The 14,829-nt window shown below is 40.4% G+C and overlaps 1 protein-coding gene across 1 annotated transcript in view; it reads right to left on the reverse strand.

The window, feature by feature from the left end:
- The window catches only part of SLC1A1 (solute carrier family 1 member 1), a 71,590-nt gene that overhangs the window by 35,190 nt on the left and 21,571 nt on the right, over positions 1 to 14,829 (reverse strand). Inside the window, exon 2 of the mRNA XM_057547718.1 lies at positions 2,626 to 2,766. Within this exon, the coding sequence (XP_057403701.1) occupies positions 2,626 to 2,766 (141 nt within the window). The remainder of the gene's footprint in view (positions 1 to 2,625; positions 2,767 to 14,829) is intronic.

The raw sequence follows: 14,829 nt of genomic DNA on the forward strand, positions 1-14,829 counted from the left end.
TGTTTGCCTTGAAAATATAAAGAAAGCTCAGTGAATCACTTCTTCTTAGTATCAGGATCTAATCATTGTTAGCCATTTGGTTTTGATCCCAACTCTTAAAATGTATATACATTTTAATAAAATTTGGATTGTACACAATATCTTGTTGTTTAATTTGTTTTATCCTTCTACTTTATATTGTATTAGGAATATTTCCACCTTCATTAAATATGTTTCCAAAACAAAGTGTTTAATAGTTGCATAGAATCCTAACTTACAGGTATAACATACATTTAGACTGCTTATAATTTATCACCATTATTAAAAAAATGTTACCATGAACATCCCTGTACCTAAATCTTTGAACATATCTCTGGTTATTTCTTTGCGGTAAATTCATCAAAGTAGAAATACTACATGGAAAGATCAGAACATGCTCCAAACTGCCCCCAGAAAGTTTTTTCCAATTATACAGTAACTGAAAGTGAATGAATGAGCCCATTTTCCCATAACCTCGCCTTCATATTGTTATTATTTTTTCCTTTTAATCTGACAATCTAAAACACAAATATAGCATCATCGTTTCCATTCTGCTTTGTTTGTGTCCCTTGAATCTTTGATCATTTTATCACTTTATGTCAAAAGAATGGGTAGTTGTTCTGCTTTCTAACTCCTGTTTAACTGCTGGGTATTTGGTGAAGGAAAATTGTAGAAATTTCCAGACCTGTGCTACACCTTCAAAAAGCAGCTAGGCTATGTGAATGGAATGCTGAGGGTTGCAAATTATTTTCCTAGATTATTTGCAAGGCTGAGCTAGCACCCAAAACAGTCAGACTGCAAAAATCTCACTAGTTATTGAATACCAAGAGCAGTATATATTTTCAAACATCCTACAACTAGTATATGCATACATGTATTGTTACCTGGTTTATGGCATGAGTTTTGGATTTGCTGTCTAATCTGCATCAACTTTCCATACCTTCCTCCATAGACGTAAGTATCAATCATTAAGTAGTTTATGAACTTCATGCAATTGCATGTAAAATACAGTATATATGTACAACGGTGAACACTTTTCTTGGGAAAGAGTCCAAAGCTTTCATCATGTTCTCAAAGGAGCCTAAGAAGAGATTAAGACTCTTCAATATGGAGAAAATTCTAAGGGGTTGTAACGGCAGTGTCTACAGGGGAAGGCAGGTAATGTAAATGAGTGAAGTAGATGAGGTATTAGGCAATAGGGAGTGGTGGGGACTGTGGCATCCTCAAATGCATTTGCTCCAAGTAAACAGAGTAGCTGTTTCTCAGCTCCAAACCACTGTTGGTGTGTGGGAACATGGCTCCAATGTTTCCTGATCTTATTTTTTTTTCAGAGGAAGCCAGAAATCTGGATGCTTACATGAAGTCTTCCAAATTTTAAATGCTTACTATCACTTCTACAAATAAACAAACATTATATGGTACAAATGATTGGTCTGCTGATTTGGCCCTCTGGCTGCAGGGCCTAAAAGAAGCCAGTCATTTCAAAACATAATTATACTCTCTTTAGGTTTGTAATAGGCCAAGAACACCAACACCCAAGGGACTCTAGTCTGACTGGAGTTTGGCACTTCAAAAGGTCAATGGCCAAATCCACAGCTCAAGCAATGCATTGCTGAATGCAGAAGATACTGACACCCACCCTCCCTTCCCCCAGCCAATGTCCAGTACTCTACATAGATCAGTCCTAGGTCTCTTTAGTGGCAGTAGAGAAAAATGTTCTAGAAGAGGCCATGTCGAGAACCCTAATTGCCTGGTTGTATAAAACCATGATTTTCAAGCTGGCAACACTAGTGATTGCCACATTTTACCTACTGCCAGAATGAAGATAAGGACAAGAAACTATAGAATGCCCAGAGAAGCTTACCATACCCAGACAAATGACATTTTTGTAAGCCAAATTAATATCTATCTACATAAAGGCGCTTGTTCTTTAAAGAGACCCTGCAATACAATGATCTATAAGGAAAAAATCATTTCCAAATTCAACTGCATCACAAGTTCAGATTTAAGAAAACCAGGTTTTTAAAATATGGTGCCAAGCCATCATTAAACCTTTCCCACAGCATGTGACTGCTGGTCCCCTGGGCAAATTTCCAAGGCAAGTATGTAGCAAGTTCTGAGTTCTGTGGAGGAGTGGATGTGAGTGAGAAGAGGGGACAGAGGACTCTGCAGGCTGCCGCTGACAGGGTAGGGGGCAGGAGGGATGCAACTGAGAAACAAACGAGTGAACTACTGAAAACATGATCAAGACTGACAACCACATTTTCCCTGAGGACACTGGCTGACATCTCATTGACCAAATATGCCTTTTTTTTTTTCCTTCTTCATAAGACATTATACGGCTGGTCAAATGAAGATCTGAGCTGCAGTGGACAGTGCTACAGGCAGAGCAATGCCACAAAGCAATGCCACTTTGTGAATAATGAAATATTTCACTCAAGCAAATATATACTTTCCAAGTGAGGGGTGTTTTGTGTGTGTGTGTTTGTGTGTGTGTGTGTGATGCATCAAATGCATTTTGACTTTTTCCATAATAAGAAAAGAACAACTCAGGTGATGGGATGGCTCCTTAAATAATCATGGAGAATGTCAGTTTTCTCAAGGTACCTGTAATCATGCTGGATATAATTAATGGTAAAACGATGAGTTTCAGCATTCTCATTAGAATTTCTCCAGGAAAGGAAAAGTAGAATTTCTCCAGGTTAGAGAACTTGCTGTATTCTCGAACCAAAACGCCTATGGCAATCCCTAAGAAAAACAAGAATTGGAAAGAAGAAAGGAACAACATTGAGTTCTTCTGTATAAATTTCTATGGAAAAATACCACCCCCAGTGCAAATTTTAGTGGCAAGAAAAACAATTTTGATGATCTCCCATGAGTCTGTAAATGTTAGACATAAAAAACAAATCACATTTTAAAAGGTAACGAGTACAAGTACACATTATTCAGCAAACCTGGAAAAAGTATAGTTCGTGTGAAAGCTTTTGTTTTCATTTCTTTTCTTCCCCTTCAATTATATTTATTATCATGACAAAACATCTAAGAATACTGTGAGAAGGAAAAAAAAGTTCATCTTAGTCAACCCAATATAACTATTGTTTTTACACACCACTTTTATTCTGTCTACCTATAGATATTTTACATATTTTATAGTTTACATATCAGTTTGTATTTTTCTCATATTCTTTTAATAATAATTTTAGTAATACTCTTCTCTTTTTTAATTGAAGTATAGTTGATTTACAATGTTGTGTTAGTTTCAGGTGTACAGCACAGTGATTCAGTTATACATATATATATATATATATATACACATATATATATATATATATATATATATATATTCTTTTTCAGATTCTTTTCCCTTATAGATTATTACAAGACATTGAGTATAGTTCCCTGTGCTATACGGTAGGTCACTGTTGGTTATCTATTTTATATATAGCAAGGAAATGTTCCATATCAAGAAACATACATTCTCTGAAAGCTTGCCTTAATGTTAATATGAACTTCTTCACTTGTGATGACTTTGACAACTAAAATTCACAAATTCCATCAGTAAATATTTCTTCTTTATCCTCTTCCAAATGGTTCTAATAACGTCTAATTGGCTTACCCCCCCCCCCCCGCCCCATCCTCAGGAACCCTCACTCCCTACTACCTTTTATTAACCAAGAAAGAAAATGGGTTGGGATGACTCACACATCTTTTTTTTCTTCATTAACCTCTGATGGATGACATGCTAATTGGGAGTAAAATGACTAGAGGGCAGGAAGATTCAAGGAGGATATCACTGGATATGTTAATTCACAAATTCAAATAATTAGTATGTGAAAATTTAGAGTTATTTGTTAAGAATGCTAGGGCAAATGAAAAGAGATGTGAATTATAATCAATACTAGAGTTTTCATTTAAATTCTGGTATACTTCTCATGCCCACTAGTAGACCAAATAGATGAACCACATATGATACATTTGTGTAGTAACCTTATCTTTAGCTTACTTTTATTTTCCTGCATTAGCAGGTGGATTCTTAACCACTGCGCCACCAGGGAAGCCTTGGATGGGAGACATAAAAGAGTCCACAAGGAATCATTTAAAAGCAATCAAAGGTGACAAGCACAATGAATAGGTTACTGTATTTAGTAATGAAAACTTTCTATCAAGCTTGTTCTTGAAGTTAAGTACCACAAATTATATTCTGATATTTGTTATTTTACTGAAAAGGAGAATATAAATGCCAACCAAAACCTGGAAAAGCAGTTGGGAGATTCACCCTGGGCCACAGGTGTCATCCTGGGACTCTCAAGAACAAGTAGCTGGTGAATGACCTCAGCCAGGAGTTATGCTTGTGAATGGGTATGCTTTATCTTGGTCTCAAACACATTTGGAAAAATGAGATGCAAGATAAGAAAAAAAATCACTGGAAGATTTGCCAGGTTCCAAGATGAGGTCAGGATTTCACAGGGCACAGTCCTTCCCTACCCTTTTCCAGAGTCAGAACCTTGGACTGGATTAAGGAGCATGGAGAGGTCTCCATAGCCAAAGGCTGCTGGGAATAAGTGCCTGCCTGGGGGTGCACAGATCAGACGCACATGGTAGGGCCACTCCCAGAACTAGGGAAGATGAAGATCAAGAACCTCCCTGAATGGTAAAGCTCTATGGAGGTCTTCAGCAAGGCCAACAAGTAAGCCCAAAGGTAAAATTGTTACGTAGACCTCTGTAGCCCCCTTAATTACCAGGAATTCATTCTTGGCTGCCTTCCCCCACACAGGCAGGAAGATCCCAAGCAGGTACTGACACAGCTTGGGAAGAATATGGTGTTAGAAGAGTAGGCTCAAGTTCTGGTTCCACCACTTACAAGGTGCATAACTTGGGCCACGACTTTAACTTCTCCCGTTGTCAAGTGGTGGGATTGGAGGTAGGGCAAAAAGGTTGAATTAGATGTCTTCAAAGGTTCCTTCTGTGGCCCAAGATGCTGTGAGCATCACTGAGCCTTGGTGTCCTCGACTTTAAAATGGGATCATAAAACAAGCTCATTAGTGCCTGGAGAGTTCGCCGTGCTTTCTCCAGTTTTTTTGTGAAAAGTAAGTATATTGGTAAAATGGAAGGGAGAAACTAGGGAGGAAAACAATTAAGACCGCAGCTACAGATTTCTTCTTCAAGTTCAAAAACTTAAGCTTAAAAGAGAAGATACACAGAATGTCATCTCTTCATGCCCATGTTGTCTCAAACAACAATTGCCAGTCCAGTAGCCCTATTTTGGAGGTAATGGGGTGATTTTTTTTCCTGCAAAGTTTATAAAAAATTATTGTTCATGAAATAGTTCTGGAGATCAAAATAAAAGACAAAAGTCATAAATAATTAATTACACCAACCTATCCACTCCTTTCCCCTCACCATTTTCCAGGTCCTACTCAGTCTTTGTTCTGATGCACACGTGTTTTTAATAGTTATAAAAATTAAACCTGGGGATAGTAGCTGAACTGCACTTGATTCAGATTTATGAAAACAGCAGTGTTCCTGTTTTAGGGTATTTGCAAAAAAGAGATTAAAGTCTTCTGTGGTTTTTTTTCAATCTTTTTCAATTTATTAAGGCTTGTTTTACTGCCTCACATATGATCTATCTTGGAGACTGTCCCATATATTCTTTTTTGACATCTTTATTGGATTATAATTGCTTTACAATGGTGTGTTAGTTTCTGCTTTATAACGAAGTGAATCAGCTATACATATACATATATCCCCATATCTCCTCCCTCTTGCATCTCCCTCCCACCCTCCCTATCCCACCCCTCTAGGTGGTCACAAAGCACCGAGCTGATCTCCCTGTGCTATGCAGCTGTTTCCCACTAGCTATCTGTTTTACATTTGGTAGTGTATATATGTCAATGCCACTCTCTCACTTCGTCCCAGCTTACCCTTACCCTTCCCCGTGTCCTCAAGTCCATTCTCTACGTCTGCGTCTTTATTCCTGTCTTGCCCCTAGGTTCTTCAGAACCTTTTTTTTTTTTTAGATTCCATATATATGTGTTAGCATACGGTATTTGTTTTTCTCTTTCTGACTTACTTCACTCTGTATGACAGACTCTAGGTCCATCCACCTCATACAAATAACTCAATTCCGTTTCTTTTTATGGCTGAGTAATATTCTATTGTATATATGTGCCACATCTTCTTTATCCATTCATCTGTCGATGGACACTTAGGTTGCTTCCATGTCCTGGCTATTGTAAATAGAGCTGCAATGAACATTGTGGTACATGACTCTTTATGAATTACGGTTTTCTCAGGGTATATGCCCAGTAGTGGGATTGCTGGGTTGTATGGTAGTTCTATTTTTAGTTTTTTAAGGAAACTCCACACTGTTCTCCATAGTGGCTGTATCAATGTACATTCCTACCAACAATGCAAGAGGGTTCCCTTTTCTTCACACCCTCTCCAGCATTTATTGTTTGTAGATTTTTTGATGATGGCCATTCTGACTGGTGTGAGGTGACACCTCATTGTAGTTTTGATTTGCATTTCTCTAATGATTAGTGATGTTGAGCATCCTTTCATGTGTTTGTTGGCAATCTGTATATCTTCTTTGGAGAAATGTCTATTTAGGTCTTCTGCCCATTTTTGGATTGGGTTGTTTGTTTTTTTGATATTGAGCTGCATGAGCTGCTTGTAAATTTGGAAATTAATCTTTTGTCAGTCGCTTCATTTGAAAATATTTTCTCCCATTCTGAGGGTTGTCTTTTTGTCTTGTTTATGTTTTCCTTTGCTGTGCAAAAGCTTTTAAGTTTCCCATTTGTTTATTTTTGTTTTTATTTCCATTTCTCTAGGAGGTGGGTCAAAAAAGGATCTTGCTGTGATTTATGTCACAGAGTGTTCCGCCTATGTTTTCCTCTAAGAGTTTGATAGTGTCTGGCCTTACATTTAGGTCTTTAATCTATTTTGAGTTTATTTTTGTGTATGGTGTTAGGGAGTGTTCTAATTTCATTCTTTTACATGTAGCTGTCCAGTTTTCCCAGCATCACTTATTGAAGAGGCTGTCTTTTCTCCACTGTATATTCTTGCCTCCTTTATCAAAAATAAGGTGACCATATATGTGCGTGGGTTTATCTCTGGGCTTTCTCTCCTGTTCCATTGATCTGTATTTCTGGTTTTGTGCCAGTACCATACTGTCTTGATTACTGTAGCTTTGTAGTATAGTCTGAAGTCAGGGAGCCTGATTCCTCCAGCTCCGTTTTTCTTTCTCAAGATTGCTTTGTCTAGAGAAATTAAGGAAACACTCCCATTTACCATTGCAACAAAAATAATAAAATACCTAGGAATAAACCTACCTAAGGAGACAAAAGACTTGTATGCAGAAAACTATAAGACACTGATGAAAGAAATTAAACATGATACAAACAGATGGAGAGATATACCATGGTCTTGGATTGGAAGAATCAACATTGTGAAAATGACTACACTACCCAAAGCAATCAGCTGGCATTAACATCACACAGGCCAACCCATGGAAGCCGGAAAGAAGGAGGAAGACTGTTCAGACACACAGATTGAGTAACCACATGAGGTGAGCAGCAACAGGGAGACTGGGACCTGAATACCTGCTTCTTCAACTTCGATGTGCACACACTTACCTGGGGATTTTGTTAAAAGGCAGATTCAGTCAGCGGGACCATGCTTTGAGTAACAAAGAGGTAAATGAGCCTGGCAAGGGCATCCACAGGACTTTGCAGTAATGGTGGCATCCACCTCAACAGAGCAGAAGGACCCTGCCGCCAGCCTCAAGCCCAGCGCAGTGAGGACCAGCTCCAACAACACACGAGCAAGTGGGGCTGCTCCCGTAGAGGCCCTGGACACACAACGGTTCCCGCTGACTCCTGGTCTCTCACTTAGCCACCCTCTTCAACCTCAGAGGAAAAGCTTTTTATGAAGCTGCCTCAAACTGGCAAACTCATCTTGACTACAAGAAATGTGCCCTAATGATGGCTGATGAGGGGATGGGAGCTCATCTGCCCCAGAATTTTTCTTTAAGAGCAAAAGACAACCCAATTCTTAAAGACGCAGACGTAAAGAATGGACTTGAGGACACAGGGAGTGGGAAGGGTAAGCTGGGACGAAGTGAGAGAGTAGCATTGACATATATACACTACCAAATGTAAAAGAGCTAGCTAGTGGGAAGCAGTTGCATAGCACGGGGGAGATCAGCTCAGTGCTTTGTGACCACCTAGAGGGGTGGGATAGGAAGGGTGGGAGGGAGACGCAAGAGGGAGGGGATATGGGGATATATGTATACATATAGCTGATTCACTTTGTTATACAGCAGAAACTAACACAACATTGTAAAGCAATTATACCCCAATAAAGATGTTAAAAAAAAAAAAAAAGACAACCCAATTCTGAAGCAGAAATGGTTCCATCCCACCACGGATAAAAATGCCATAAACCCTCAAGTTTCTGCCCCCACCTGCATCCTCTGCCTCCAGGGCACCTTCCATTACGAGGGATGGTGACCATGGCTTTTCTCAAGGCAGTGGGGAGGATTAGTGCATGACCTCAATGGCAAAACCCACAGAGAACAAAGTTCTTCCTTCCCACCCCAATCTCCATTCTTTAGTGAAAGTTCTGGTGACCTTCCAAATACTAATAGGTAAAAATGAGGTAGGGCCTAGTAGAGACCACAGAGCTTCACAGTACGGCAACAAAATACAAATTTCTTGAAAACTTTGCTTTGTAATCAACTCAAGAAAGGCAGATAGGGCTTCCCTGTTGGCGCAGTGGTTGAGAATCTGCCTGCCAATGCAGGAGACACGGGTTCGAGCCCTGGTCTGGGAAGATCCCACATGCCGCGGAGCAACGAGGCCCGTGAGCCACAATTACTGAGCCTGTGCGTCTGGAGCCTGTGCTCTGCAACAAGAGAGGCCGCGATAGTGAGAGGCCCGCGCACCGCGATGAAGAGTGGCCCCCACTTGCCACAAGTGGAGAAAGCCCTCGCACAGAAACGAAGACCCAACACAGCCATAAATACAAAAATAAATAAATAAATAAAAATTAAAAAAAAAAAAAGGCAGATATACAAATCATATATCAGGTAAGGATCTAGTACCCAGAATATATAAAGAACTCTTACAACTCAATAATAAAAAGGCAACCCCAACCCCAGTTTTTACAAATGGGCAAAGGATTTTCTCCAAAGAAAATATACAGATGAACAATAAGCATGTGAAAAGATGTTCAACATCATTCTTCATTAGGGAACTATAAATCAAAACCACAAAGAAACACTATCTCACACACATTAGAATGGTTATAAAAAACAAACAGAAAATAACCTATGTTGGTGAACAGACTTCCCTGGTGATGCAGTGGTTAAGAATCCACCTCCCAATGCAGGGGACACGGGTTCGAGCCCTGGTCCGGGAAGATCCCACATGCTGCGGAGCAACTAAGCCCACGTGCCACAACTACTGAGCCTGCGCTCTAGAGTCTGTGAGCCACAACTACTGAGCCCACATGCTGCAATTACTGAAGCCCGCGCACCTAGAGCCCGTGCTCCACAACAAGAGAAGCCACTGCAATAAGAAGCCCATGCACCGCAACGAAGAGTAGCCCCCGCTCGCCACAACTAGAGAAAGTCCGTGTGCAGCAACAAAGACCCAACACAGCCAAAAATAAAAAATTAATTAATTAATAAAAAAAAATAACATATGTTGGTGAAGATGTGCATGTATGTAAAATGATACAGCCCCTGTGGAAAACTATTTGACAGTTCCTCAAAGAGTTAAACATAGTGTTACCATATGACCCAGGTAGTGTTACAATTGATGTAGGCAATTCTTCTCCTAGGTATATACTGAAGGGAATTGAAAACATATCTTCACCAACAACTTGTACACGAAATGCTCATAGCAACATTATTCATAATAGCCAAAAAGTGAAAAACAATAACTGTCTATTAACTTATTATTGGATAACAAAATGTGGTGTATCCATACATTGGAACAGTATTCACCTACAAAAAAGAATGAAGTACTAATACATGCCACAGCATGGATGAACCTTGAAACTTTATGCTCAATGAAAGAATCCAAACACAAAAGGCCACATATTATATGATTCCATTCACATGAAACGTCCAGAATAAGCAAACCCAGAGAGACAGAAAGTAGATTAGTGGCTGCCATAGGATGGGGGTCCAGGATAGGGACTGACTGTTAATAGGTATGAGGTTTCTTTATGGGGCATGACTGAAAATGTTCTGAAATTAGACAGTGATGATGGCTGAACAACACAGTGAATATAATAAAAACCACTAAATTGTACACCTTAAAATGGTAAATTTTATTTGTTATATGAATTTTACCTCAATTAGAAAAAGCAAACACATACTCTCAAACTAAATTGATTTTAAAAACTGAAAAAGAGAAAGGCAGGTAACACTAAATGTGATTCATTTACATTTTGATTGGTTGACAATTTGATGACTTTTCCATGGGGTGGGAGAGAAGACAAAACCATAGGGAGACTTCTTTTTTTCCTTTTAGTTATCATACTAATAGCACAAAGACTGCCAAAGATGCAGCATTTTGTTCAAGTTTTCACTTAGTATGATATGTATAAGCTTATCAGATCTGAAGGCCTTACCATCTGGAAATACCAATTTGAAAACCCAAGTGATGCCAGACATGTTTATTAACAGCTCAGAAAGAAGATGATCAATTTAAAGAAAAGTTGTGATTACAGATTGTAGTTCATAGCCCACAAAGGAGATGTTTGAGAGCTTAATTTTTAATTATAGGTTATAAAAATCAATCAAAACAACCAATAGAAAACCAGGATTAATCTGAGAACAATATGACCTGAAAATCCCTGCAGGAGAAGAAAAATCAAACTAATGACCTAGAAAAAAGTCAGCTGTCATTAATTAATGACTTGAGTCCCTGCTGCATACAACCAGTTTGCTAAGCTCTATGGAGGATACACTTGTGGTCCTGGTCCTCATCTGGCTTACAGTCTAGGAGAAGATACCAATACAAGTCATATCAGAAACTTCCAGGTGTCGTCCAGATCTGGAGTTGAGTCTGCTCTAACAGGTACTAGCTGTGTGACCTTAGGTAACCTACTTAACCCTGTTAAGATGCAGTATCTTCATCAAAGAGACATAACAACAGTAGCTATATATCATGTGGTTTGCAATGTTAAGTGGCATAATGAATGCAGATGATTTAGCCCCACCCCTGGCAGGAAGGCTCAGTAAGTGTTAGCTGTGATTGAGTAACAACAGAGATAATAGCAGCAGCAAATGAGAATAGAGCTTTCAGAATTAACTTAGACTCTCTATGGTATAAGTAAAAACCAAACAGGAGCATATAATGCAAAGAGGAGTCACGAATCCAGATTTTAATTCCATTTCTACCACATACTTAGCTGTCAATGCCTTTGATTTTGGTTGCTTCATTGAAGTGCTTGAAGTATTTACTTCAACAAAGGTACCTCAAAAATATTGAGAACCAAATGAGAAAATGTACGTAGGAAGCACTTTGATCTCAACCAAAGTCATGTATTATTCTTATTTCACAATGTATTTAATCTTATTATTCTTTTTTGTTCCTATTTCCTTGAAGACCATTCAAATTATAGAGCTATTAATGGTGGAAAGTCGGGAGGCCTAAAGACACACTCCCAGTGGAGGGCTGAACAGAAACTTCTTATTTAGAGCAGGCAGAAGCTCAAGTTTTGTTTATTTCAGCTCAGCTCCTGATTGTCTTCCAACTAATAAACACTTATACAAATACCAGTCTTAGAAACGTGGTGGGAAAGGCTGACGATCCTAAGGCAGACAGAATAGGAAGAATGTGACATAAGTTAGATACAACTGGGCCCAAACTCTGCTCACCATTTATTTCCTTGCTCTGGGACAGAGGGTAAACAATTGCCTCTTTGTGCCTTAGTTTCATCATCAGTCAAGGAATCATACTTGACTCAGAAACATGGGGTAAGGGTTAAATGTGTTAAACCGTAAAGTGAGAGAGTTTTCTTCTTCCTCCTTCTCACTTCAAGGAGGGTGGACCTTCCCTGTTGCTTCTGTCTTTCTCCCTGGGGAGCACAGGGACCAGTGTTAAAAGGCGACTGTGAAAGCAGAGGGATTTGCCATTTTTCTCTTTTCCTTGTTGGACAGAATGGGGCTGACGGCTCCTCCATCTGAAAGAAGCCAGATACTGCATCAACAGGTGGTTGGTGTTGTAACGGGGCTTGAGGCCTCTATCACCATTGATTCTAAACAAATGAAAGAGGTCTGCAGACGGAGAGCACAAAGACATTTATAAAACATATGTAATAGAAGAATAAACTTTTCACCACCCTGGGAAGCAACAGCAACTTGGTCACCTGCTGTAAAATCAAAAAGGGGGACTACTCCATTCTTTTTAAAATTAATTAATTAATTAATTAATTAATGGCTGCATTGGGTCTCCGTTACTGTGCGCAGGCTTTCTCTAGTTGCGGCGAGCAGGGGCTACTCTTTGTTGTGGTGCACAGGCTTCTCATTATGGTGGCTTCTCTTGTTGCGGAGCAGGGGCTCTAGGCGTGCGGGCTTCAGTAGTTGTGGCACGTGGGCTCAGTAGTTGTGGCTCAAGGGCTTAGTTGCTCCATGGCATGTGGGATCTTCCCCGACCAGGGCTTGAACCCGTGTCCCCTGCATTGGCAGGCGGATTCTTAACCACTGCGCCACCAGGGAAGTCCACCATTCTTAATTATAGAGTTGAAATATATTTTAATGATTTTTCACAGTTTACATCAAAGGTTGTAAATGTCCAAGGCCAGAAGTCTGGGCAAAAGTGCAAGAACCAGGCCTGCGGGGCCTGTGGTGGTCCTGACAGCTCCAGCCAAGCAGCATCACAGGGAAGTGAGGGTCCAGGGTGGCCTCATCTTCTGAATTTTTTACAGAGAAACTAAGAATCTGGGTCATTGTGTGAAACCACTCAATTTTTAAATGTTAATGAAAGCTTAAAAACAATTGTTAAGCTCTGTGAGGTCACACTAAATACTTCTGCAAGCCAACTTCCTGTTGAGCTGTCATCTTTCATTCTGGTTTTCCCACTGAAGACAGTATAGAAACATGATAAAACACAAGAGGGAAAGCCGCTGTGTTCAAAAGAAAGCAAACACCACAGGGACCAGGAAATGATCATGATGACCTCATACAGCCTCCCCATGTTCTTGAGTGAATCCTGCAAGTGTTATCTAACTTCTTGCACACAACACGGGAAGAGAGGCCAAAGAGAGGATGCTGCCCCGGCCATCAAGAACCTACAGTCTAGGAGGCAGGACAAGACACGCACAGTAATGATAGTCAGGAGAGCTTGCGAGCCTACAGAGGAGGCCACCCCAGAGTCTGCAGGAATTCAAGGCTTTCTTGAAATTCCCATTAGGCTAGATTAAGAAAGGGAGAGGTTCAGACGCACCTTCCATAATAGAACAGGAATTCAAAAGGCAGGTATTATTGAGGAAGAAGGAAAGTGGGGGAAACACCCAAAGACAGAGGAGTCAGGGGAAGAAGAAACTAGCACTCATCAAGTGCCTCTGTCCTAAGCACCTTTACCATCATCTAATCTAACAAGCCTTTATTCTACAATCTACAGTTGTCCCTGCATTACTTTAACCACAGGGGAGTGATTCCAGGAGCCCCCGCATATACCAAAATCCAAGGATGTTCAAGTACCTTATATAAAATCGTGTAGCACAATGAATACATACAAGAAAGGTTAGAAAACTTGCGCATGGTCACATGGCCAGCCTCAAGACCAGGTCTGTCAGACCTCAAAGTGCAGCTCCTTCCACAAAGAGGTTACAAGAATGTGTTTGGCCAGTGGTTTGGCTGGTGCTCGAGGGGTGGTTTAGAGAACTGAGACAGAAACCTAAGTTGGGGCATACCATGAAAGGCCTAGAATGCCAGGGAGGAGAATTTATACTTCCCTAAGCGTAGGTCCCTTCCGATAACTGGGTCATTGTGCAGATTAAAGAGAAACCATGTGTTACACTATAAAGTAATATACCAAGATTAGCTATTAGTAGAGATAATGAGCAGCCACTGAACATGTTTGCATAGGGGTGGGCCAGGATTGGAGATAAAGCTGGCTGAGGTATGTAGGGGCTGAGATATGTAGGATGGATTAGAACAGGGAGATAAGTAGTTAGGAGGCTGTTCTTGGGAAGGAAAGTGAAGCCACACGGGGCTGGGAGATGGAAAAGGAGCTTCATCAGGAGTGGGAAAGAGAGAAGGCTGTAGAAGAATGAGAATCCCAGATCCACAACGTGGGTCAGGGAAAGGTTTGGTGGGATGATGAGGGTGGTTCATTTCAGAGCTTAGGTGAGAGGGAGTACAAATCAGCTTGTTAATTCATCTGTTTCCCAGAGAAAGGAGGAGGTCAAGAGAAGCCATTCTGACTCTGCCATGTCCCCACCGCAAGCCCTGGCTTATTTTACTTTCTTGCTCAAACTAAACCTACCAGACCCGGGCTCGATCTGTCAGGAACTGGTTGATGTGTATTGTATTCAACTGTCCAAATGTTCAGGTCATTCAGGGTAGGTGTATACTGGTGTCTTTCGAAGGATGCCTGGGGTGCAGGGCTCAGCTCTGAAGTCAGACATATCTGATTTGGAACCTGGCTCTTTTGCGGAATCCCAAGTCACTTCCTTTTTCCTTGTGGCAACGCAAAAGAGGAACCAGGCTAGCCCTAGTACCAGAGCGGTTCTCTAAAAGGATCTGGAACTGAAGGCCAGTCACAGGGACATGGCTTGAATTCAGAAAAAACA

This window comes from Balaenoptera acutorostrata, chromosome 6, assembly GCF_949987535.1.
Source record: "Balaenoptera acutorostrata chromosome 6, mBalAcu1.1, whole genome shotgun sequence".
In the NCBI taxonomy this organism is placed as follows: Eukaryota; Metazoa; Chordata; class Mammalia; order Artiodactyla; family Balaenopteridae; genus Balaenoptera; species Balaenoptera acutorostrata.